Source organism: Apodemus sylvaticus, chromosome X, assembly GCF_947179515.1.
Source record: "Apodemus sylvaticus chromosome X, mApoSyl1.1, whole genome shotgun sequence".
In the NCBI taxonomy this organism is placed as follows: Eukaryota; Metazoa; Chordata; class Mammalia; order Rodentia; family Muridae; genus Apodemus; species Apodemus sylvaticus.
Window position 1 is genome coordinate 26,630,789 of NC_067495.1, and position 22,541 is coordinate 26,653,329.

The window sequence follows — 22,541 nt, forward strand, 5'->3', positions numbered from 1 at the left end:
GAAAAGCCATCCAGAGACTGCCTAACCTGGGGATCCATCCCACATGAACACACCAAACCCAGACACTATTGCTGATGCCAAGAAGTGCTTGCTGACCTGCTTGCAGCCTGAAACTGCTGACTCCTGAGAGACTCTGCCAGATCCTGACCAATGCAGATGCTCACAGCCAACCATCAGACTGAGTACAGGGACCCCAATGGGGGAGTGAGGGGAAGGACTGAAGGAGCTGAAGGGGCCTTATCTGGCATCAGTGGGAGGAGAGCCCCTTCGTCCTGTGAAGGCTTGATGCCCCTGGATAGAGAAATGCTAGGGTGGTGAGGTGGGAGTGGGTGGGTGGGTGGGTAGGGCAGCACCCTCATAGAAGCGTTTAAGGGGGGTGGGATAGAGGGTTTACAGAGGGGAAATGGGAGAGGGGATAACATTTGAAATGTAAAATAATAAAATTTCCAATTTAAAAAAAATAAGGACAAAAGAGAAATGTGATGTCTGAAGAGACTGAACACAAGAGGTGAAGGCAAGTAAAGAACCAATGGGGAAAGCAGAGCTGCAAGTGAGAGGACTCCAGTGAAAAGAAGGAAAGAAGGGACATTTAATTAAACTGACTCTGCAGATGCTAACTATAGATATTTTAGAATTAGCACAAGAGCAAAGGAGATACCAGGCCTCTGAATGGCTTTGGAATTACAAAAGCCTGAAATCAGTGGATGAATGAGGCTCTTTTACATTACACTCCACTCTGGAGGAAGTGGACTTCAGTTTTTTGAGAGGGCTGGCTTCTGCCATCTTATGGTACTGCTGTCTTGAACCCAGTATGGATATCCAGTGAAGGGTTAAGTCCTCAGCAATATTTTCGAGGCCCTCAACTAGCATGCATAGTTTCTTTCACATTCCATTGTGTATTCGACTGGACTAGAAAATCTAGTTTTACTGCTCCAGCAAATGAGATTCACAAGAAGTTGGTCAGTCTTTGCTGTAGGGTATATACCAACACAAATAATCACTGCCTTTCTGCCACCCTAAAAGACACAGAAATAAGAAATCTATAGAAGTTGGTGGATTTATTTAGGGTATGAATGTAGAGTTTAAATTAAAGCAGAAAAAGTTACAGAAGACACAAGACACGACTCCACAGAGGAGTCATAGATCTGGTCAAAGGGAACTCGGCCTGTGTGGAGGTTGAAAATATCAAGAGGAAAGATATTTCCATTATGCAGGAAAATGTTGCCTTTTGATAAGATCTATGCTTTTGGACACAAAGAACTGTATGGAAATTATGATGACTTGTATGACTGTATCTCATTTGAAAATGGTCATTAACATATTTATGAAGATATAGAAACCTTGACTCTGCCTGCCTTCAGTGACTTCTCTGCTTGGAATCAATACCTTTCTGTCTGTCATCATGCCCCATCCCTAAAATATACCACATATGCAAATCACTCGATTCCTGCCATCTTCTATTTTCAGAATGTTGCCATCTTCTACCCATTAATCTGCTATAGGCTAGAGACTGGCAAATATTTTTCCATAAATAATCAGTGTTTTGGGCTTTGTGGGCCATTTTGGTTTTTGTCAAAGCTACTGAACTGTGCCATTTTAATATAAGTGTAGCCAGGAGCAATATGTAACTAAGCAAGTAAGGCTGTATTTCAATAATATTTGGAAGATATTCAGTGAATCAGATCTGACCCTTGAGCCATGATTCACTGTTCCCTGGTCTACTGTGAACAAAGTCCCCAGAAGTATAATCAGAGAATTTCTGGGATCTATATGCATCTTAGTCATCTTGTATCTTCTGATTTACCTTTCACAACAACAACTACAGGGCCTTTCATATATCACTAGCGTATGAATGTGTCATGCTTTTCATTTCATCATGCTGCTTTTGAAATTGCTTTCTTTAAAATATGTATTGTGTGTGTGTGTGTGTGTGTGTGTGTGTGTCTGTGTCTGTGTGTGTATGTGTGTGTGTGTGTGTGTGTGTGTACTACAGTGTACATGTAGGGGTCAGAGAACAGCTTTGGGTATTGGTTCTCTCCTTTTACTGTAGGGCTGAAATATAAAATTGAGGCTGTGGGGCTTGTACAATAGGCAGATTGACCTGCTGAGACTACTTGCTGGCATAATTAGATACTCCTTAAAGAAGACTTGCAATGATCCCAATGTTTTGAAGGCCAAGGCAGGAGGATGATGAGTTTCAAGCAAGCTTAGCTACATAGCAGGACCCTGTCTTAAAACACTAAAACTAAAATTACATATAAAAAAAAAATCCCTCTAGAGTATCCAACTCGCTGAGTCACCACAGCATTTTGAGAGCTTAATTACCACTGAAAAACTATCTTGCAGGCTTGTAGTAAAGTAGTTCAGGAAGGGATCGTGTAAGCGCAAGAATCATAAAGAGAATGTGACAGGAAAAGATGTGAGCTACAGACTTCTAAGGCTTAGCAGCCAAAGGGAGAGCATCTGACATTAGAACTGGTTAAAAGCAACAAAAAGGAACTTCAATCCTGAGAAGACAACACCAAGGGACACCGCATCTTATGGAGCAGACATCTCCTGCCACCTTCTAACTCTGTGTGAATAATGTATTTAATGTTACCACTGTAATATTGGAAAGAGGTTCATAATTTGAAGGAAACTGAAAACCCAACCAAATGATTAAGAAAGCGAAAGAATTCATTCATGGGCACCTATAAAAAAAAAAAAAAGCAAATGTGTGCTGAGCCTGCTGATAATATAAAAGGAGATGCGAAGAGGGTTTAGAAATTCCTGAATGCTGTGAACACCAGGAATGGGAGAGTGAATGATGGTCAACTCAACTGGAACTTCTTTACGTGAGTGTGTCTCAGGCATTGACAAATTCTTCTCATTCTGAGATCTGAAACATTTACAGGCAATCTGAATAATATATAACAAAGGATATTGTGATTAGTAATGTTCTGTTATAGAATATGTTAGCTTCAGATGAGCAAGTGCAACACAAATTATTACTTTACTGAGGAAGAACATTCCAGAATTTTAAGTATGCTAAGAGAATTTAAAAGTTTTTATATTCTGCTTTTACAAGCATCAAATATATGAAGTTGTAGATAATAGGTGATAGTTTAAAATTATCTGATTTAATGTAAAACATACAAAATGGCTAGATTATTCCTTATTTTGTCCAATTATTCATTTATCCATCTATTCACCCCACATAATTCATTATTTGTTTTTATTATTGAGATTATAATATAATTACATTTCACCCTTGCCTCTCTTACCTCCATAAACCTCCCATATAGCCCTCCCTATTCTCCTTCAAATTCATGATCTCTTTTTCCACTAAGTGTTCCATACCTATACATATATACAAAATTTATTCTTACCCATGACTTATTTAGGTTCTGTGTTAGTAATAAAAAGAGTTTTTGGTCCAGGATCATTCCTCCAAAAAACAAACAACTTATCCAGACACAAATACAAAACAAGTTTACAGTCTTTTGACAAGGCTAAGGAAATAGGCTGCTAAGAAAAGAACAGATGGATTAAGTAGAGGGCAATAAGAAAATAAAGAATGTATCCCCTAATCCAGGTGGGATAAAAAGGAAGCTTCCTAGGAGAGGTGTATTTTTGATGATTTTGAGAGATTCAGAAAGGTCCCAATCAAGCAAACTATGAATAATCAAACCAGGTAGAAATAATGGTATATTCCAGGGGAAGAAGATGGCAAAGCACTAGGCCAATTTGCAACAATATATGGGGGGCTGGCAAGTATTTCCAGTTGTTTAAACTAAAAAGTGTAAAGCAAATAGCAGCTTTCATACGAGTAGGTACACTGCCAGGACATCCACTCTAAGACAGTATCTTCTAGACATGATAAGAAAGCCATACTTATGAATTCTCAAAAATATGGTTGCCCTAAACATCATGTCAGCACCAGTAGACATACCAACATGGATGAGGGAAATTTCATGACCCTTAGATGAAGAGCTACAGGGAATCAATGACTGCTGAGAGAAGGGGAGTCAGTCTTCTCCAAGGACCCATCCCCCTGATTAGTTATTCAATCCCAAGTCCTCAGCTCTAAACACACATATATAAACAAGACTTATTGGATTCAGTAGGAGAATGTGTGTGTGTGTGTGTGTGTGTGTGTGTGTGTGTGTGTGTGTGTGTGTGTAATTGAGAGAGAGAGAGAGAGAGAGAGAGAGAGAGAGAGAGAATACAGATTAAGGAAGAAGAGGTCATAAGAGAGGTCATAAGAAAATCATATAATGATTTTCTTCACAAAACTACTCTGCAAGATACTGTGGTTCTATGACTGTTCCTATTTGACAGTTGAGGAATGGAAACAGTGAGAAGAAGCAATTTGGAGATGTTATCAACATTGTATTTCCTCCTCACTTTAGACCAATGGTTCTCTACCTTCTTAATGCTTTGACCCTTTAATACAGTTCCTCATGTTGTGGTGACCCCCAACCATATCATTATTTTATTGCTACTTCATAGCTGTAATTTCCTAATGTTCTGATTCATAATGTAAATATGTAATAATAGGATATCTAATATGGGATACCCAAAGGAGTTGTGAGCCACAGAGTGAAAGCCACTGTTCTAGACTTTGTACTCTTGTTCTCTGTGCTGCTCTTAACTTTCTAATACAAGAGATTATTTTTGTGTCATTCCTTAATGTAATTTACCCAAAACCAATGTAACAAATATGCATAGAGACAATCAAATACTTGGGAACAAGGAAGCTCCCAGTAGCAAAATTTTGTAGTCAGAGAAGTGTTATTGAAAATAACCTAAATGTCTTATAATGTGCACACACATTGGAAATGATGAATTAGAAGAAAGCTAAATTCCATTAGAAATGCCAAAAATGTAAAGGAAACAGAGGCTATAAGCCACATGACTCTAGGAACCGTATTGTGTGTGATTAGAAAAGAAACACAGTAATCAACATTGTCAATCTTGGCTTTCAATTTTTAGTTTTGTGCCCTTAGTTAAAAAGTTAGCCCTTCTTTACTCCAGTTTCCTTCTCGGGAAACAGGATAATGCAATTGTTATAGGATTTAACAGTTATATAGATATACAATACCTAAAAGGTAGCTAGTAAGTACTTAGAAAAGAAATAGAAGAATAACTTACTAAATAAAATCATCAAAGCTTGAACTGAATAGTACACATTCACCTGGAAGTTTGATAAGTGTCTTTGGAAGTCTGGAATCTGCAATGCTAAAATACTCTTACTTGGTTTCCCCTATACCGTAAGAATGTGTATAGAGATGTTGATCCTTGCTGTGCAGTGACAGTCACAAGGCTCCTCTCTCTAGGCTTGGCCAGTCTCATCTGTCTCATATTTAGTCTTCTAAGTGGTACTAAGGCATGACTTTTGTACCTGTTTTTATTTTAATGTTATAGCACTTTGTATTGGTATATATTTATGAGGTATACTGTGATGTTTGGCAAAATTTTTAACTCAGAAACTTGAACCCGAAGTCCCACAGGTGCTGAATGTGACTCATATTACTGACCTGTTAACCAGATCACGGTATAATATTGTGATTCATGTCTGTATTAAGAAATGGTCAACTCAGTAATTAGCATATCCACCATTTTAAATTTTTACTATTTCTTTCTGGCAAGTTGATTGAGAATCCTTTTTTCTAACTCTTTTGAAATGTATGATACAGTGTCATTAATTATGTTCATGATTTTGTGCCACCTAAAATTAAGTTTAATTGCTCCAATAATAGCATTATATCCATTTACCCATCTCTTCCAGTCTCTGGAAGTTTCTGTGAAATAAACTTTTACTACTCTCAAAGTCTATGAGAGAAACACTTTCAAATTCTATAAAAGTAAGGTTGCGTTTCACTTAAGATAGTGGCCACCCATCCCAATCACACAAATTTTGTATATGTACTTCTGTTGGTAGACATTTGTTGCAGCACTAGTTGCATTAGCCTTCTAACATAAAGAATAGAAACATTTTGATCATTATGTGTGCTATTCACATAACAATAAAATTGGGTTTTCTGAAAGCCTTAATAGCTTTCTCTCTCTCTCTCTCTCTCTCTCTCTCTCTCTCTCTCTCTCTCTCTCTCTCTCTCTCTCTCTCTCTCTCCTCATCCCGTTCTTCAGGTCTCCTATGTGAAAGCGATTGACATCTGGATGGCAGTGTGTCTTCTGTTTGTGTTTGCTGCCTTACTGGAATATGCAGCAGTGAACTTTGTCTCCAGGCAACATAAGGAGTTCCTTCGTCTCCGGAGACGACAGAAGAGGCAGAATAAGGTAGAATTGTCTCTCAGCATGGAATCATTGGAACTTGGGGTGGTTAACTAAGTAATATAACTCAAGAAACAGAACACATGAGTGAGAAGATGAACTTAATTCTTGTCATAATTATTCCTCAAGCAAGTCATTTAAAATGTTGGGTACGGTTTGAGTAGATAAAATTACAAGGCATGCAGTTAAACTTGAATTCCAAGAAAATGCATTTACTATAACTATATCTAAAGGAGTGCATGGTAATACATATACTAATATTATTTATTGTTTATATGAAGTTCAAACTTTACTGAGCTCTCTGATCTTTATCTGATAATTCTAATCAGGCCTATAGATTCAAACTAACAGTCATTTTAGAATCTTGGTTGAATAATTATAATCTTCATGTGTGTGACTGCGTGTACATAACTGATTTTATATTGTTCATCAGTTAATCTTTATGTCAGTGATTCTCAACCTTAATGCTGTGACCCTTTAATACAGTTCTTCATGTTGGGGTGACCCCCCCACCATAAAATTATTTCATTGATACTTCATTACTATACTATAATTTTGCTGTTCTTATTAACCACAACATAAATATATGGTATACAGGACATCTGATATGCAGCCCCTATGAAAGGGTCATTTGACACCAAAGAGGTTGCCACCCAAGGATTGAGAACCTTTGCATTATGTGAACAATTCCCTACAGGGACACAATCCAAGCTGGAAAATTCAGTTAGGCTAATTTTATTGTTTAACCTCAACATTTGCACAGAATCCTTAATATTTACCTCATTCAAAGGTTTACATTTGACCTTTGTAGTTCAAGATATCCAGTTTAGTAGGTCCCAATCTTGCCTGAACATCAGAATCACTTGAATACTCTTCAAAACTCCCAAACCTTGACTGCAACCCACCAACCATTACATCCCTATTTCAGGATGGGGCTCAGTATTTTCACAGCTCTCAAGCAAATCCAGTGTGTGGTTGGATTTGGAAAACAAACTTTGGTTTATAATCCCAGCCCCATGAAGGATACCAGAAGCATTGTGCCTGGTTCTCTGTCTCCAAAAGAATCATGGCTCTTGATATAGAAAGTATTACCTTCTATAACAATACTCCTACAAAAAAAAAAGTCAAAATTGTTGTAGACTACAAATACTGTTCTACAAAATATGCCCTCCAAGACCTTATAAGCTAAACCTGTTGGTGAAGGTAAATCAAACAGTGACTCATGCTGTTATGCTGGAGTTTAAAAATGTGCTTAAACCTTTTTTTTTTATAAATACCTAGATATAAACCTAAGACACTGTTAAATGCTGTTTACTTTGAGGAGTCTGTATGTGTATAAGTTTCTTGCATCCCGGCCGCATGCACCAAAGGTTTTTAAAAGAGGTCCAAAAACATACTGCTGGATGACCTGACTTAGCTACACTTCAGAAAATTTTATCTGTCCAGGCTGGGAACACACACACAGACACACAGACAGACACACAGACACACACACACACACACACACACACACACACACACACACACAGACTTGCACCTTTTCTCATCCTTTTTTCTTTTTCTTTTTGTTTTTTATCATTAATCATCTTATTCATTTATATTTTAAATTATATCCCCCTTCCCACCTTCCCAGTTACCCATCCACCAAACCCCCAACCTAACCCCAACCCCCCTCCCCTTTGCCTCTATGATGGTGCTCCTCTACCCATTCAACCACTCCCTTGCCTCACCCCTCTAGCATCCCCCTACTCTGGGGCATCAGCCTCTCCCTTCCCATTGATGTCAGACAATGCCATCATCTGATACATATGTATCTGGAGTCCTGACTCCCCCATGTGTACTCTTTGGTTGCTGGTTTAGTCCCTGGGAGCTCTGGATGATCCAGTTAGTTAACATTGATCTTCTTATAGGATTGGAATCCACTTCAGCTCCTGCAGCCTTTCCCCTAGCTCTTCTATCGGGGTCCCCTGGCTCAGTCCAATGGTTCCCTGTGAATATCTGCATCTGTTTTGGTAAGGTACTGGTGGAACTGTCAAGGAACAGCTATATCAGGCTCCTGTCAGAAAGCACTTGGCATCAGCAATAGTGTCTGGGTTTGGTGTCTGCAGATGGGAAAGATCCCTGGGTGGTGCAGTCTCTGGATGGCCTTTCCTTCAGTCTCTGTTCCGTTTTCTGTCCCTGTCTTTCTTTTGAATAGGAACATTTCTAGGTTTAAAATTTTGAGATGCATGGGTGGCCCCATCCCTCAAGTGGGAGCTAGGCTTATTTACTGGAGGTGGTCTCTATAGGTTGGATCTCCCCTTTGTTGGGTATTTCAGCTAAACTCAATGCCACTGGCTCCTGGGAGCCTCTCACTTCCCTGGAGCATGGGACTTTCTAGTGGCTACCTCAGTTCTCAATGCCCCTCTACTACATGTTTTTATTCAGTTCCTGACATTCTGTACTTCCCTCCTGTCACTTCCAGTTACTGTTCCTTTCCCCTTTGTTCCCTCCCCCTCCTCCTAAGTCCCTCCCTTCCTCTAGCTCCTGTGATTATGTTCCCCATTATATGTTGGATTGAAGCATTTACACATTGGTCTTCCTTCTTCTTAAACTGCATATGGTTTGTGAGTTGTATCATAGTTATTCCGAGCTTTTGGGCTAATATCCACTTATCAGTGAGCACAAACCATATGTGTTCTTTTGTGTCTGGGTTACCTCATTCAGGAGGATATTTTCTAGTTCCATCCATTTTTCTGCAAATTTCATGAAGTCATTGTCTTAAATAGTGGGGTAATACTCCATTATGTAAATGTACCACATTTTCTGTATTCATTGCTCTGTTGAGAGACATCTGGGTTGTTTCCAACTTCTGGCTATTATAAATAAGGCTACTATGAACATAGTGGAGCATGTGTCCTTATTACATGTTGGATCATCTTCTGGGTATATGCCCAGGAGTGGTATAGCTGGGTCCTCAGGTACTACTATGTCCAGTTTTCTGAGAAACCACCACATTGGTTTCTACAGTAGTTTTACCAGCTTACAGTCCTACCAGCAAAGGAGGATGGTTCCTCTTTCTCCACATCCTTGCCAGCATCTGCTGTCACCTAAGTTTTTGATCTTAGCTATTCTGACTGGTATGAGGTTTGATTTGCATTTCCCTGATGACTTGAGATGTTGAATATTTCTTTAAGTGCTTCTCAGCCATTCAGTATTACTCAGCTGTAGTTGACATTGTTCTTCTTATAGGATTGGAATCCCCTTCAGCTCCTTCAGTCTTTCCCCTAGCTCTCCTATTGGTGTCCCCTGGCTCAGTCCAATGGTTCCCTGTGAGTATCTGCATCTGTATTGGTGAGGTGCTGTTGGAACCTCTCAGGGAACAGCCATATCAGGCTCCTGTCAGAAAACACTTCTTGGCATCAGCAATAGTGTGGAAGTTCTCAGTTGAGCATTCTTTGTTTAGCTCTGTATCCCATTTTTATAGGGTTATTTGGTTTTTAAGAGTCTGACTTCTTGAGTTCTTTGTATATTTTGGATAGTAGCCCTCTATTAGATGTGGAGTTGGTAGATTTCTTTTCCTAATTTGTGGGTTGCCACTTTGTCCTATTGACAATATCCTTTGCCTTACAGAAGCTTTTCAGTTTTGTGAGGTCCCGTTTGTCAATTGTTGATATTAGAGCATGAGCCATTGACATTCTGTTCAGGAAATTTTCTCCTGTGCCAATGTGTTCGAGGTTCTTTCCTAATTTGTCCTCTATTAGATTTGGTGTATCTGGTTTTATGTTGAGGTACTTAATCCACTTGGACTTGAGCTTTGTACATAGAGATAAAAATGGATCAATTTGCACTCTTCTACATGCCGACTGCAAGTTAAACCAGCACCATTTGTTGAAAATGCTTTCTTTTTTCCAATGGATGGTTTTGGCATCTTTGTCTAAAATTAAGTGTGGGGGTTAATTTCTGTGTCTTCAATGTGAGTACATCGATATACCTGTCTGTCTCCGTACCAGAACAATGCAGTTTTTAATCACTATTGCTCTGTAGTACAGCTTGAGGTAAGAGATGGTAATTCCCCCCAGATGTTCTTTTATTGTTGAGAATAGTTTTAGTTATTGGGTTTTTTTGTTAGTCCAGATGAATTTGAGAATTGCTCTTTCTATCTCTATAAGGAATTTTGTTGGAATTTTGATGGGGATTGCATTGAATTTATAGATTGCTTTTGCCAAAATGTCCATTTTTACTATATTAATCCTGCCAATCCATGAGCATGGGAGATCTTTCCATCTTCTGAGGTCTTCCTTGATTTCTTTCCTCAGAGACTTGAAGTGCTTGTCATATAGATCTTTCTTCCTGGCTTAGAGTCACACCAAAATACTTTATATTGTTTGTGACTGTTGTGAAGAGTGTCATTTCTCTAATTTCTTTCTCAGCCTCTTTATCCTTTGAGTAGAGGAAGACTACTGTTTTGTTTGAGTGAATTTTATATCCAGCCACTTTTCTGAAGTTGTTTATCAAGTTTAGGAGATCTCTGGTCGAATTTGGGGGGTCGCTAAAGTATACTATCATATCATCTGCAAAGAGTGATACCTTGACCTCCTCCTTTCCAATTTGTATCCCTTTGATCTCCTTTTGTTGCCTAATTGCTCTGAGTAGAACTTCAAGTACTATATTAAATTGATAGGGGGAGAGTGGGCAGTCTTTTCTTGTCCCTAATGTTAGTGAGATTGTTTCAAGTTTCTCTTAATTTAATTTGATGCTGGCTATTGGTTTGCTGTATATTGTTTTTATTATGTTTAGATATGAACCTTTAATTCCTGATATCTCCAATACTTTTAACATGAAGTGGTGCTGTATTTTGTCAAATGCTCTTTCAGCATCTAAGGAAATGATCATGTATGGTTTTTTCTTTGAGTTTATTTATGTAGTGGATTACTTCGATGGATTTCTTTATATTGAATCATTCCTGCATCCCTGGGATGAAGCTTACTTGATCATGGTGAATGATCATTTTGAGGTGTTCCTGGATTCAGTTCATGAGAACTTTATTGAGTATTTTTGCATCCATTGCCTTTTTAGATTAAATTTATATATGTTTTCTGTGGAAGCTAATTATTTCTTCAGAGAAGTCTAGTCTAGTGGCACAAGTTCAGAGTCACATTTTCTGTCCAAGACTTATTGATTTGTAATGATATTTCAGCTCATAAACAGTATAGAGTTTAAAACATGTATGTATGTCACAGTGAAGTACTTGTCTGTGGATGGCTTAAGTCACTCAGCAACCTCTTTTAGGAGCTAATAATATTGCCCAAGCTCACCAAATTTTTTCTTTATGAGATTAACTTAGGTTTTATTGAAAATGTTAATTCTATGTGAACTCCTTTGAAGACTCAGGAGATTTTAAGTGAAACAAAAGAATGTGAAGCATTAACTAGCTAGCTTAGGGTGATTCTGAAAAAAATTAAAAATTGCTATATTGGCTCAATGCTTGCGGCGACAGATTGAAAGTGACTTTTATTTTCCCTGAAAAATATTAATAATTGGCAATATATTTAGCAAGTCAGTGTAGAAGATCTTTAGGCTCAGTGGAAATGAATTATTTGATTTCTTGACAATAGTTGCATAATAGAATAACAGCCATTAAATACTAGCTCAATCTTAAAACTATAACTCATTAATGAAAAGAGAGAAAAACACAGAGTAAAAATGCAAGCAGAGAGAAAAGAAAGGAAGGGTGGAAAAGAAGAAGGATAAACAAAATGAAATGGCAGAGTGACAAATACATCAACAAATGCCCCAAAAGAAAACAGACAAATGCCTTAATTAAAAGACAAAGACTGTCAGATGAAATAAAGCTCAAATAAAATTTAATTTAATTCCTTCTTGCCTACAACAGATACAGTTATAAGGGCAACACCAACACCTAAAATTAACATTCTCCATCCGTCTGTCAAGACATCATGAAAATTCTAATCAAATAAAGCCAGTTCAGGGTCTTTAATAGTTAAGAAATAAGTCAGACTTTCAAAATCTAATACCAAAGCCAGGCATGTGCACTCACAACTAAAATTCCAAAAATTAAGAGGTGCAGACAGAAGATTTCTGTAAATTTTAAGGTCAGCTTGGGCTACACACTGAGTTCCAGACCAACATATGCTACAGTGATAACCTGCATCTAAAAACAAAAGCAAATACATAAACCTATGTCTTGTATGCAGCTAATAGAATGCTCTTGGATATACAATGATTACATTTCCAAAAGAAAGGCAGATAAACCCATAGTCAAAGTGATCAATTTTAACGTGTGTCTTTCAATATTGACAGAAAAAATAATTAAAAGAACTATAGAGTGTAAATTTAAGCAATAAGATTAATAAACTCACTGTATCCACAACAGAAGACAATACATGCAAACACAGAAGGAACACTATGTTAAGTTTACCATGAACTGAACTATAAAATTTATAAAGTACCAACATTGTTCTAATTTGCTTTTCTGTTGCTGTAATAAACACATTGAATGAGAGCAACTTTGTAGAGGAAAGGGTTTATTTGGATTATACTTCCAGGTAATAATTTATCACCAAATGGAGGCAGGGTATAAATCTAAGCAGGGACTCTAAGCAGAACTTATGGAGGAATGGTAGCCAGCTCATGCTAAGCAAGTTTTCTTATACAACACTGGGACTACGTGCTTAGACATGGTGCCATCCACAGTGGGCTTCCCCAACCACCAGCCCCACATACCTATCATTAGTCAAGACATACCCAAAGGCCAATCTGATGGAGGCAGTTCAGTAGACTGCTCCTCTTGGCAGGTGAGTCTCAATTTCATCAATTAGTAACAACTCCCCATCACATCAAAGGATTGAAAAAATTTATAAATAACTACTAAATATGTGCTCTAATCTCATGAACTCAGACTAAATATCAATAACAAAATGATCACTATAAAAATTTGAAAATTAGAAATACTTCTAGAATCATCTTAGTCTTAAAATTGTTCTCAAGAGGAATTATACAATATTTAAATTGAAAGGTCAACTATGCATTTCAAAATATATTAATGGAAATAAAACCATATTTAGAAAAAATGCATGCTTCAAAAGACTATTTTATAAAGACAGTTTCATAAATCAATTATCTCATGAATATGGGATAACAAATGGGAGTAAAACACAAAGTTTGTAGAACAGCAAAATAATACCAAGGACAACTTTGAATTAACTAAATGAATGGTCCATTGAGTTTACTGCCTAGCCATGAATATTTTAGCTCAGTATTTAGAAAGATACTAGACTAGTAGTTTAAAGGTTAACTGGTAGGTGAGGATGTTGAGAAATCAAAAGTACTTGATAACTTATCATTCAAGGGAAGAGATAGGGCAAAACGAACTTTTATATACCCTCACTTCTTGACATGACACATGATACCACCACTCACCTACCATGTATTCTTTCATTCATTTGGTGTTTACCTATAATGCTAAGCCAGCGAATGTGAGACTGCAATGGAGAATGAGACAAAGAAGTGGCAAATGAAATTGTAGAAATAGCTGCAAATAAGCTATTGAGTTATCAGATGAAGATGAAAAGTGACATCAGGAATCTGCAGAGAGATTCTCTTGTGTGCTATATGGAAACATCACCTGTCAATAAAAATATGATGGCCTATTAACTAAGGCAGGAAATAGGAGGTGGGAATTCCAGTAGGGAGAGAGGAACTCTGAGATAGATTCAGTAGTGAAGAGGTAGAGATTTCCTGTGAACTCTGAAGAGACAGATGAAATTGAGGAGAAGTGACCAGCCATGTGATACCCATAGAATACAATAGGCAGAATAATTAAGTTATAAGCTAGTGGGAGAAAAAAGCCCAAGTATTTATTCATAAATAATAAGCCTCGGAGTCATTATTTTAGGAACTGCAGCATGAGTGGGAAAGCCTACAGATAGGCAGATTAGTTAGAAAAAACTGTATATAAAAGATCTTGGTGACTTTAGACTACAGTGTTGGTCCTGAGAACAGAGGGAAGTAGTCAGATTTAACACTAAAGTATCCATTCATTCAAAAATATTTATTTGCTAACTACTATGCACCAAACACTATCTGGATATTTAGACTTCCTTGAAAAACAGGATAGAAAAAATATAATTCTTTGATGAAGCTCACATTGTAGTGGTTATGACTTGAAGGTAAAATCAATGGGCCATGATGCTTTTATGTGAGGACGTGAGCAAAAGAAAGAAATGCAACATGACATAAATATTTGGCTTAAGCAACTATGAAGTTAGAACTGGGTAGTTATTAAATTAAGATGAAACTTACTGTAGTAGATGCAAATTTAGAATTGAATTCCAGATCATATTTAATATGATCAGATTTAGATGCCTACGAAACAGCTCAGTAAAGTTGGTATGCAATGAGATAGATGGTCTGTGTTCATGAGAGGGATAAAACCTGGACCGTGATCAGGAAACAGAAAATGCTTGAGCTCTGCAAAGGTGAGTGAAATCACCCAACATGAGAATGAAAATAAAAATCTTCTGAAAACGAAACACTCCCTCACTTAGAAAGCATGCCTAGATGAGATTGAACAGAAAAATGAATAAAGAAAATAGTGGCAGATTTTAGCTAGCATTCACAATTGCCTTTATCAGGTGGAAAAGATGGAAGAAAAAATGTTCATCACTAAAATAGAAGATAAAAGAATATACTTGACAAAGGGTATACTCAAATGAAAAGGAAGGTATGAACTCCGCATTGAACAGAAAGTATAAATTCAAGAACAAATGTCTTAAGAAGGTTCAAAAGAAAGAAAGAGAGAGAAGGGGAGGGAGGGAGGGAGGAAGGAAGTTAGGAAGGAAGGAACGTAGGAAGGGAGGGAGGGAGGGAGGAAGGAAGAACTGTAGAATCCAAAGCAGAGGTGTTGGCTTCATATAGAAGTGTATATTTTATCCCTGATATCATTGACCACCAGCTCATTGAAGATCTTAAAGCACAGAAAAATTAATTTCTCCATGTTTGTACCTCAGGAAATGACACAGTAGAGTCTCAGTTAAAATACTGTCTCCTGAATCCCCATGTCTCACCATTACACAGAGGAAATGGGACAATAACTGTGATTGTTAATCAACTGCTAGGTTCATTGGTGGTAAGGTGAAAGTTCCTATGAACGCTGAGGTTCATTACTGGCTCCAAGTGTGGTGCAAAAAACAGATGTAGATACACTTTGAGAAAGAAGGTAGAAGTGTTCAATTGCAGTTTGGCAGAGTGATAGGGCTAGTAAGGAAGAGATGGGACTGGACTGCCGAGGCAGAGGCAGTATGTACCCGTCCAAGATTATGAAGCTAAAGAACAGTCAGTATGCAGGTGTATGTCTTCACATAGGAAGTTGCCCAGCTCAGGTGTCAGTAATGAGATGCCAGATGCCTGAGCATAGTTTCAGATGCTTGCATGAACAACGATAGTTTTTCTAGATGATTGCCAGTAGGTAGGAGATAAGGAAAACATGAGGGGAGAATTGGAGGAAGAGAGAAAGGAAAGAAGAAAGAAAGGGAAGAAGGCAAATGGGGAGCTAAAAGTACTTGTAAGAGAGCAGTTGTGGTGATGTGCCAGAAATCAGGTAGATAAAGTCAGGAGAAAATTAAGGAGACCCTAGCTATTCACATGAAGTCACATGGTTCAAGTAAAGAGGATTTTCATAGAACATGCTAGGAAGCAAAAAACACACTTTGAGTTTTAAACATTTTTAAATTCTTGGATTGCTTCTTTGAGAATTCTTTATACGTATATGATGGACTTTAATCATACTGACTCCACACTTCTCCAACTAATACCTCCCATATAACCCACCTAGTCCAATTTGTGTTGCTCATATACTCAAGGGTTTAGGGCTGTTCACTGGAATGTGGTCAACCTATCAGAGACTGCACCTTCAGAAAAATACTATCCCTTTTTCAGAAGCTATCAACTGCCAATGCATCCTTAGCTAGAGATCAGGGGTTGTGAACTTCCCACCTCATGCTAAATAGTTTACTGGATTGATCCTGTTTAGGTCTTGGGCTGATAAGCACAGCTCCTCTGAGTTCATGAGTTCATAGCTGCTGTGCATTCATGTGTGCAGCATTTCTGGCATAGGCAGAAGACACAGCTTCACCCTAGCTTGTCTGGCCTCTGGCTCTTACAAATTTCCTACTCCACTCTTCAATGATGCTTCCTGATCTTTGGGGGAAAGGTATGAAATATGCCAAATGAGTTACAATTACTACTTTACAAAACGTTCTATTTATTCAAAAGTGGAAGCTTCATGTCATTCATGCCTGAAGTCTATGCATCTCAAAATTGGTAGGTATTTAAACAACCGAAGTCATGGATTGAGTGAAAGGCTATAATGAAAAAGGCAACATTATTTTTACCTTTGGAAGGGCAGATTTTTATTTGACTCTTTATGTATAAAAATGCATTCATTCCCCACTCTATGAAATAGTGGTGTCATAGAGCTTGGCTTATTTGGAAAATTCCTAATTTAGGCCCATTATCCAATGTCTTGTGTGATTTAGCATTTGCCCTAAATTAATCATTTTAAACAAAATAATTATTGAATTAAAGTGAAATGTTTTTAACCTCCATTTTAAATGTTTAATGTTTAAATGTTTTTAATACTCCATTCTGTGTATATAATTTAAACAAATGAAATCTTTAACACATAGTGAAAACTTTAAAAAAAAAACAGCAATAAAAACTAAAATAAAAACAATATCCCAGGCCTCTTAGGACATCTTTCAGTTACACTGCCAAAGCTAACACTCCCCTGCTAGGATAGTTTGCATGGAGCTCGCTGGATCATAAAATGAAGTGCACTCAGACAAGAGGCTGGCAACAAGCCACTGTCTTGGTCTCCTAAAGGAATAGGATACTGCTGCCCCTACTGGCCACTTACAGTACTAGCATGCAAGATTTGTGATCCTGCTGCACCAACCACTTGGCAGCAGAAGTGAGCAGAAAAGATGATGAACAGTCCTGGGGTTGAGACTCTGAATGCTTAGGGTTGACTATTTCACCATTTTTAGGTTATAAGTCTTTAACTGGTTCATTTAATTTTTAAATGTGCAACATTCAATATTATAGACCTCTAAGATCTGTTACTGCCCCTTTCCATTATCAAGAGTACCTTTATTCAAATAAACTATTATTCTGGCAATAATGAAGGTAGTGCTTTATCCCATTTTACAGATGAGAAGGCCAAACTAATACAGTTTAAATAGTATCATCAAAGTCACAATGCAGGCATTCTTGGCCATTTCTAGATTATTGCCTCAATATCTTAGTTTATTATTTAATGCAACATACATCCTTAAATATTTTTAATGTATGCCACAAATTTTATACTTTTTAGAAGGTAGATAGAATCAAGACTAAGATAGGATAAATAGGGCAAAACATAAAACTTAAAATCGTATCTTGATTTTTATTCTAAATTTTACTTTTTCCCCTGTGGGTTTTTGCATTCATAATGACTTTAAGTGAGACATGAATGATCTCACTTATCTTAAGTCCTGGAGTATTGTCCATTCCCCTCCTTCCCTCAGTTCTGAACTGAGAGCATCCCTTGTTTTTCTCTAGTCAAGTGCTACCAAACTAATTTCCACAGGTCCCGATCAATTCTAACCCAAATTAAAGAGAGCAAACAAACAAAAATTCACTATTGTCAAATGTTCAGCATTCCACTGATAAAGTCATCTCTTTAATTTCCCACTGAGAAATTGGCTGCTGTTGAAAAATAATACTGGTTGATTCCATTGAAGGTCTTAGAATAAAAGGAACACTGTTCCACAAGGACACAAAGACGTTATTATTCATTCCTCCTCAATGGAGACAGTCCTGGAGATTACACTGGCATGTGTGGGAAAAGTTGCTTAGTGTTGACTCACAGTCAAGTTGTGAAATAGAGGGACTCTCAAGAAGAGGCCAGACAATTAACAGCAAGGTGTGTTTGCTTTGTCCTTTGTGTGTGTTGCAAAACACCTACTGTCTCTTTTTATCAAAGTAGAGTATCTCAGAATCCAACAAATTCAGATTTTCACTGACCGAATTGGCAGAACTCTGTCTATTAGAAGTTGACACAATAGATGTATGTGACAACCCCAATTTTATATTATCTGATCTTTGCCAACAAGAAGTATTTAGAGACTATGAGGTTTGTAGTGCCTTCACTACATGAACATTAAAGCTTCAACTGCATTTACCTACTTTGTTCCCTGATGTCAGATAGCTCCAGTCATTCAGATAGTTCTGATTTCTTTGAGCCCTGTGAACAAACAGAAATAATGGCTTCTTGAAAATGTAGTTATGACTTTAAGAGCATATAATGACAAGGTGACTATTTAGACATTTATTCTGTGCACCAACTCCCTAAAAATTATGTCCCAGCAAAATGGCATGGTGCTTAAAGGCACTTACCCCTCAAACCTGATAAACATGAGTTTAATTTCCCAAACTCACAATAAAACAAAAGCTGGACACCCTGTCATTGGTCAAAGTCCTGCCTTTCACATTTTGGCACATGAACCTATACTCATCTACACACATATACAGACACACACACACACACACACAGATGATGATGATGATGATGGTGATGATGATGATAAACATATAATCACAACATTATAAAGAAAATACAAGGCCTCTTTATTTGACTAAAACAAGATAAGGATGTTGAGCTCTAATCAGATATCTGTAATTATAGTAATTCAGACAAAGGAGATTTCAATATTCATGTTTTTGAGATTTTTTTCTCCTTTTCTCTACCCATGTTTTAGTGTTAGCTACACTGCTAACTCCTCAAAAGACCATTTCCTGTTTCTATACAACAGAAATAGTTTCACTCTTCTAAAGAGCTGATTTGTTCCTTCTAATAACAACTGTTACGTTTGACTCATTTGTTGTACATATTTTATAAAGGAATATAAAATTGAAGTGATACTAAGACCTTTTGGACCTTTCATCTAAAATACTTTGTCTCTCACCCAAATATCTTGCAATTAATCCATTGGAGAGATATAAACAAACAAACACATTATATTCATTTTTTATAAGACTTTAGCCTTCAATCCTCCAGGGCTCCAGGCTGGTGAACAGTTTAAGATGTCTTTTGCCCTTCAAATGCATAAGCCAAGAATCCATACACTGCCTGTTTCTTAAACACAGTTCCAAGGTCTTCAGTCTTCCAATTCCACTGGGGCAGTAAGTCTCACCAGTTAAGGCCAGAACAGAAGAACCCAGCATCCATGGTCACCTAGAAGTGGCTTATTAAATTGGTTGAATTCGCTCCAGAAAGTATGACGCATTGTCTCAGAATTTCTGCAGATACATTAGACTTTTTGTATTTAATTAGCATGGTGTCAAGAAACTATCATCGTGAGTGAGGTAAACTAGACTATGGTAGAAGCCTAGCCTGGGTGTCTTCTGAAAGGTTCTACCACCAGCTGACTGAGACAGATGCAGATACTAACAGCCAACCATTAGACTGAAGTCAGGTACCCATATGGATCAGTTAGGGGGAGGATTGAAAAAGCTGAATGGGATAGCAGCCCTATAGGGAGACCAAAAGTGTCAATGAACCTGGACCCATGGGAGCTCTCAGAGACTGAGCCACCAAGAAAAGAGCATACACTAGCTGGTCCAAGCCCCCCTGCCACATATGTAGCAGAAGACTGCCTTGTCCTAATCCTGTAGAGATTTGATACCCCAGGGAAGGGGGATGCTTGGGGGTAGGGCACCCTTTCAGAAGCAAAGGAGAGGGGAATGGGGTGAAGAACTCTGAGAGAGAGACTGGGAGGGGGCAACATTTGGGATGTAAATAAATAAATAGATAACCAAATTCATCAGCATGAAACAATGAGCATTCACAGGCTAGTGTGGTCCTGTTAATCAAATGAACATTCTCAGTTTCTATCTGATTCTGTAAAGAATCTCATCTTTGATTGGTTGAAAAGTCATCTTGATACTTTCCAATCTCCTAAAAGGTTGAAGATGAACGTTTTTAAAGAAATGTTTGGGGCTATGGAGGTGGCTAGGAAGGTAACAGCACTTCGAGAGCACACATGTTGGAGACTCATAACTCCCCTCAGTGGGCTCCTGCACACATGTGATGCACATAAACTTACACAAGCTCACACACATATGCATACATTCTTTATTTTAAAAAGAGCTATTTTGAAAAGAAAACAAGTTTATGTGAACAGATGTTAGAAGTCAGTTTCTTCTAAGTGTTTCAGAAATGTCATGGTCTGCCTGCAAAAGCAGTGACTCTCAATCTGTGACACCGAAAGGGGTCACATATCAGGTATCATGCATATTGGCTATTTTTATTACAATTCGTAGCAGTAGCAAAATCACAATTATGAAGTAGCTGCAAAATGATTTTATAGTTGGTGGTTAAAGGGTGAAAATGAGAGGAAGGTCGAGAACCACTGCTTTAAACCCTGAAGGATGGTAAGCTAGCAAGTCTTCTGAAATCCAATATGACTGACAGCCACTCACCATGCGAGTCATCTTTTCTTTCATTTTCTAATGAACATCTTGAAGTATGATTCACAGAAAACTAGTGTAGGTGTGATCAATATGTAACTCCAATCCGTAGTAACATGCCTTCCCTTTACCTGAAATTTTGGCTCTTTTAAATAGAACACCAGATTGTAGAACTTTATTCATAGAATATGCATAAAGTACTCATGTCAATCTTGTAAATGCTTGTTAAATTCCCAGGTGTTTTCTATTTATTAACAGAAACAGCTCTTGTTATCTCTTGATTATATGGATAATATTTTCTATCCAAAAAGAATTTTATATATATTCTTGTGTGTAAATTTTCATTTTATTAAAATCATCACAGTTTTCTTCCCCACTCTCTTTCCTCTATCAGTCCCTCCCCCTCCATCCCTCCCTCTCTCACCCCCTCTTGTGTGCCTGTGTGTCTCTCTATCTCTCTTTATCTCTCTCCCTGTCTCTCTCTGTCTTTGACTGTCTGTCTGTCTGAATCTCTCTGTCTCTCTCTCTCTCTCTCTCTCTCTCTCTGTGTGTGTGTGTGTGTGTGTGTGTATGGTGGTGTTGGTGGCTAGAATTCAAGTCCTTATTAATACTAGACAAGGACTCTACGACTGAATATTATCCTCAGTTGTATTAATCCTTTTGACATAAATTCAATCATCTGGAAAATTACCAACTATATCTTGCTCCATACTTCTTTATAGGAAAATAAACATCAGTTCCCTTTAGGCCAAAATGACCAACAAGAAGCCTATGTTCTAGCAAGTATATTGTCTTACTATTGTCTGATATGAATAGCCAGTTATGGAAGAATGGGCATGGTTTCCACAAGTTAAGCGATGTGAGGGACATTTTACCTAAAATGGGAATTTAGTCTAGATGGTGTCCAAAACAGGAGGGGAAATTCTCTAATATCATCTTAATAAATTTTCTCTATAAGGTGACAAACTCACAATAAAATTTTCCTGTAATTGGTAAAGAAGTAGTAATCTATGTTTCAACAAATACCAAGGAGCATTTAGTGTTTAAGCAGTGTTTAATCTGTGTTTTGACAAAATTTGAAGGGGCCTTGCTTTATTTCACTTTACCATGCATGCTCTCAGACTAATCTTGTGTGAGGTTGGTACTTTGTGAGATGGTTTGATGTTTTAGGAATGTAGTTTTGCCTCTCTTAAAATCAAAGTCTTTAAGTTGTCAACATTGATTATGATTGGCAGAGTACTTAAAAACTAATCCCCCAATACCTAAAATCCTATGCCTCTTTTACTCACCTTTACCAAGTGATTCAAATTAGTCCCACCACAGGATTATGATAAATATTAAATGACTTTCTTTGAGTAAAATTTATGAAACAGAGTCAGGGGAGATGGCTCAATAGGTAAAGGGCTTGAGACACAAGCATGAACACCTGAGTTCAGAGCCCTAGAAACCATATAAAGCCAGGCACAGGGATACAACATCTGTAATCCCTGTACTTCCTGGGCTATGGGGAGTAGAGAGAAGAGAATCCTCTGAAGCTCCTGGGTTAGCTAGACTGGTGTATGTAAACAGTGAACAAGAAGAGGCCATGTTTCAAACAAGGTAGAAAGCTAGGACTGATAGTCAAAGCTGCCCTCTGAAGTAGGCATGAAGTAGGTTGTGGGATGAATGTATTTGTACTCACATGCGCATACACAAATAAACACACATTCATGCAAATGATAAACATGATCCATGAACAGGCCCTAACATGTGGAAAG

The 22,541-nt window shown here is 37.7% G+C and overlaps 1 protein-coding gene across 2 annotated transcripts in view; it reads left to right on the forward strand.

Annotated features, from left to right (window-relative positions):
- The window catches only part of Glra2 (glycine receptor alpha 2), a 222,396-nt gene that overhangs the window by 167,349 nt on the left and 32,506 nt on the right, over positions 1–22,541 (forward strand). For both annotated transcript variants that reach the window (XM_052171530.1, XM_052171528.1), the window contains exon 8: positions 6,130–6,279. In XM_052171530.1, the coding sequence (XP_052027490.1) occupies positions 6,130–6,279 (150 nt within the window). The remainder of the gene's footprint in view (positions 1–6,129; positions 6,280–22,541) is intronic.